General features: G+C 31.1%; 1 protein-coding gene and 1 long non-coding RNA gene across 2 annotated transcripts; both read right to left on the bottom strand.

Moving 5' to 3' along the window:
- Positions 1–413: 413 nt before the first annotated feature.
- On the bottom strand, positions 414–902 carry LOC138910167 (uncharacterized). Its single transcript, XM_070201390.1, has one exon. The coding sequence runs from the start codon at positions 900–902 to the stop codon at positions 414–416; it is 489 nt and encodes a 162-aa protein (XP_070057491.1).
- A 36-nt stretch (positions 903–938) lies between these two features.
- Positions 939–2,196, bottom strand: LOC138910663 (uncharacterized). The gene is made up of 2 exons (XR_011415810.1): positions 2,059–2,196; positions 939–1,455 (listed from the first exon to the last, which is right to left on the bottom strand). It is a non-coding gene; the product is annotated as an uncharacterized lncRNA (long non-coding RNA).
- Positions 2,197–4,745: the final 2,549 nt, after the last annotated feature.

Genomic DNA, 4,745 nt, shown 5'->3' with positions numbered 1-4,745 from the left:
TTTGTTCCTCCTGGTAGTAATAAATTGGCTCTTCCAGAACCTTTAATTAATTTTGTACTACCGGATATTGTATTAACATTGGCTTCTTTCATTATCAAATAAGAGAAATATCTCTTATCTCTTAAAATAGTGTATGTTATAGCACTATCCAGAAGACATATATCATCTTTATTAATCTTGAGTCCAACTGAAGACCGAAAAACTTTCATATTCTTCATAAAAAAAAATTAAAAAGTACATTATAAGAAATACGAAAGACAAACAAAATATATATTAAGAAATACATTAGGAATATAGAAACTAGCAACACATGATACATTAGGAAAATACACTAAAGAAAAATAAACTAGTTGCAAATATAACAAAATGACAACTTTTATTATAGCTTCATTCCCAGTAAGATGATTAGTTCTTCAGTCAATATCCTCAAAGAAGTCTCCAGCTTCTAAATGAGTAATATTTGCTAGGCCTCCAAAATCATCATCTTTATATGCAAGATGTGCCTCAGAATCATATTTGTTTGAGGGACCTGCTTCATCATCATTATTTTGAAAGGTCAAGTGTGCCTCCACATTATTTTCTTTCTTTCTAATGGAGGCTTGATAAAGTTTGACAAAATAATCTGGCGTACGACAAATGCGTGCCCAATGACCTTTCATACCACATCGGTGACACATACTAATTTTACTTTTTGAAGGATTAATTTGAGAACCCTTATTGTTCTCCTGATTACTTCCACCATAATGATGATAATTATTTCGTCCCCTGCCACGTCCACGTCTACGACTATGTCCACGACCACAGTAATTATTTTGTTTTCTTTCAGACTTATCATATGCTGCTACAGCATTCACTTCCGGGAATGGTGCTGACCCAGTGGGACGGGTTTCATGATTTTTCATTAATAGAGTATTATTCTGCTCTGCCACAAGTAGGCATGTGATTAACTCAGAATATTTCTTAAAACCCTTTTCACGGTATTGATGTTGTAGCACCACATTTGAAGCGTGAAAAGTAGAAAATATTTTTTCTAATAAGTCCTCATCTGTGATAGTGTCTCCACATAATTTTAATAGAGAACTTACTTTAAAGATAGCCGAATTATACTCACTTACGGTTTTGAAGTCTTGCAACCTTAAATGTATCCATTCATACCGAGCTTTCGGTAATACCATAAGTTTTAGGTGGTCATATCGATCCTTCAAATTAATCCATAACTCAAGTGGATCTTTTACAGTTAAATATTCAGTTTTTAACCCTTCATGTAGATGATGACGAAGGAAAATCATGGCCTTCGCTTTATCCTGATTTGATGCTTCATTTTCTTGTATAATAGTATTTCCAAGACCTTTAGCGTCAAGGTGAATTTCAGCATCAAGGACCCATGATAAATAATTCTTCCCGGTAATGTCTAGTGCCACAAATTCAAGCTTTGACAAGTTTGACATATTGAAACTAATCACAAAAGTAAATGGGTTAGAACAAATACAAATAATTTTCAATGAAAATATACTTGTAAAAATAAATCAGACAACTAATTAAGAAGTTGATCACTTCAAATATGTAGTATAAAAAGTAACATATAATATATATATGTCAAATAAATAAGAATTATGGAGTATATGAATAAACACAAAGAGATATATTTAGTATGGTAAAAGAAAAGCAATTTATTATAAACGTGGATTTGAGGAATAACCATATACGGTGATAAGAGTGAATGTATTCAAATATTACTTTTCACCAATTGTAAAGTAATTTAAACTAGTATGTACAATAATTACTTTGTCACCTTGGTTATCACTATTTTATTTTTGTAGAATGTCTTGAAGATAAGTTTTGCTCTACGCAAGTCCACACATATTTATTAAATTATTTTTTGTTAGTTTAATGCACTTAAGATCTATATCTTATATTTTCTTTAACAATAAGCAAGGTAAGAGAACTTCAGTAACATGATCAACTAAAATAAATGCTTAACAGTATATGAATTTATTAATAAATAGCATATTGGTGCATATATATTACCATAAACTAAAAAAATATATAGTGATATACCTGAAGGAGAATCGAACACAACTAGGATGTGATTGTAAAAATGAAGGTGACAATCGTGCTGATAACGTGTTATAAATATAACTCAAAATAACAATATCGAACAAGGAAAAACAAGCTAAGATATATAGAGAGAAAGAGAGATTCTTATTTCTTTTTCAATTGTGTGTTTTTCTTATCTATTACAAGGCCTTTACATAAGCATGAAAAGTGAATAAAAATATGTCATTGAATATGTTATTAAGCATTTGAGAAGATCATGAAGGAAGAATAGACATCCAACATAATTTGATTTCTCTTATAACAGTTATTTTACTTTTTCTTTATTATATATCGTGCCGATCTATTTTTCGAACAACTTGCCTAGTTGTCTAAAATTTTAGGCCGCCCACGAGCAATCTAGGATTGACAGTAAATATATATACAATGAATGAGGCCAACGACCCCAAAGTTCTTCCTCACCTAATCCCATATTTATATGCCACTTTTGTTACTTTTATAACTTTTTTTGGTTATAGAACACTAATATGATTCCTTCAACGTACGAATAGTTATTTTAATGCATACATAACTGTATTAAATATGAGCTCCACATTTAAATATGTTATTTAGTCATCATTAGACCCAAGTCTTTCTTTTAACTTTTGTAGTCATGTAAATCTTTCAAAAGTATATCTTCCAGTACTCCTTTATAATCTTGACGCATTAATTTTAAGGTTCTCTAATGTTACCATAGAATTTCTTATGATTAATAAATAATAAACCTGTGTGGTTTGGCTCTAAGACCCGTGCTTAGCATGAGCTTAATGTATCCTTTAAATTTTTTATGATTACCACCATATTATCTTTGGTTTAAATATTGATGGTTCCTCGCGTGGGAAAGTGGGGCCTTAACCTTCGTTATTGGAAATACCTGCAAAATTTTATGCATAGCCAAAAACTTTGAGGATATAAACCTAATAGTCCTATCTTACTCAAACTTAGCTCTTGTTCAGGGCGGATCTATGTGTAATGGATGAGATGGTACGTCATCCACAAGTTTTGGCCGAAACTATGCAATAGTATGTATACATGTATTTATATATAGAAGAAATGCATATAAATATTTTAAGTGGCACCTTCAATATTATAAATTCAGCCCAATGATGGGGATTCGAATCCAACCGGGCTCACCTTAACCTGGCTCACCTTTTTAAAAGCTTTTGTTTGGGTGCATTTAAGACAACTATAATTAGGATGATTCTTTGTCTCTTCTCTCTTTACTTAATTGCTCTTTTTTGTTTATTAGTAGGTCCTATTGACTTTTTCTTTAATCTTATTAGTTTATTTTTAAATTTCTTTTCTCCTTTCTTTTCTCTTTAACCATTTAACAGAAAATTTTAAAAAAAAATCTTTTGCAAATCTTTTCAAAGAAATCCCCATTGTTGCACTTTCCTAACTCCTCCGTGATTTATTAATAGATAATGAAAAATTAATTGTTTCCTCCGGGACCACAACTTTGATAATCTATTTGCAGAAACCAGGAAAAAAAATCCTTGAATAAGTTATTGTTTTAATTAATGATGAAAGTTTATTTTGTTGTCGGATTGCTCTAAAGTACGATAATTGTATATATATAATATCAAGTGAGTTAATTTTCATAAAAAAATATAAATTAAAAAATGTCTGTAAACTTACTTTATGTTTAGAGTGCTTATTAATATTATTTTTGCCTTAAGTATCTAAATATAAAGTGATAACGAGCCTTTTTTCTTGTACAAAATGCATTATTCAGTTGAAATTTTATGTTTTTTTTCCAAGTTATCATAATTATTACGTAATCTTTTTACTCGATCGATTTGTTTATATTAACTCCAAAGACGAATAACCCGAACCGAAACCGAAAAGACCAAACCGATTAAATTTATACCCTATTTAGACAATGTAAATTGTAATAAAAATTTTGACACCCGAAGCCTCTAAATACTGAATCCGCCTCTGCTCATGTTGACACCAGTTCTTGGAGATTCGAGTTTTTGGTTGAATAAGATTTCTCTTTCTACTTATTGTATATCAAAGCTAACAAAGTTCCTGAATTTATTTTATTTTTTGTGGTACTCTCCACGATACAAATTCACCTTTACATTTAGCAATGTAGTCTGTTGGAGTACCGCTCAATCTACTAGCGGTGCTGCTAAATTAGCCTAAGACCTGTGTGGCGTTAAAACGTATCAATTTACTTTCTTATCCACCCATCATATCTTGTATTTTGCCGATGGAAAATCTGCTTTAGAGCGTAACACTAAGCATCACAACAGCCCACCCCACCCCAAAAAAATACAAAGGAACAGAAAAACAAAAGAGACTTTTTTCCTTGAGACAACATATAATACAACTATCCTGTTTGAACTTTCAGTAATTTAAATTGCCCAAGTGAAGGCAGGGCCAGAAAACTAAGACGGGGTGCTTTCTAAACTGTGAATAATTAGCAATTAAATTAGCGATCAATATACTTAGATATGAACCTTGGTTTAATTTCAAGTCACGGGGCAACATTATTAATTGCCAAGCAATCTGCAAGCAAATGTAAAGAACGCAAGTAAACCAACATTCTAAATGTCATGGGAAGAATCTACCCTGTCACGATTAGGAAAAAATGAAAAAGGAACGAAAAACAAACCATGAAAGGAAACAGCAACCAAGCAAAGATA

This window comes from Nicotiana tomentosiformis, chromosome 4, assembly GCF_000390325.3.
Source record: "Nicotiana tomentosiformis chromosome 4, ASM39032v3, whole genome shotgun sequence".
In the NCBI taxonomy this organism is placed as follows: Eukaryota; Viridiplantae; Streptophyta; class Magnoliopsida; order Solanales; family Solanaceae; genus Nicotiana; species Nicotiana tomentosiformis.
Note: the sequence above shows the minus strand (reverse complement) of the source record. Positions and strands in the feature narration are given on the sequence as shown.

Bases quoted from the DNA above. Each gene is read 5' to 3' on its own strand.
- LOC138910167 (XM_070201390.1), bottom strand. From the start codon at position 902: ATGAAAAATCATGAAACCCGTCCCACTGGGTCAGCACCATTCCCGGAA.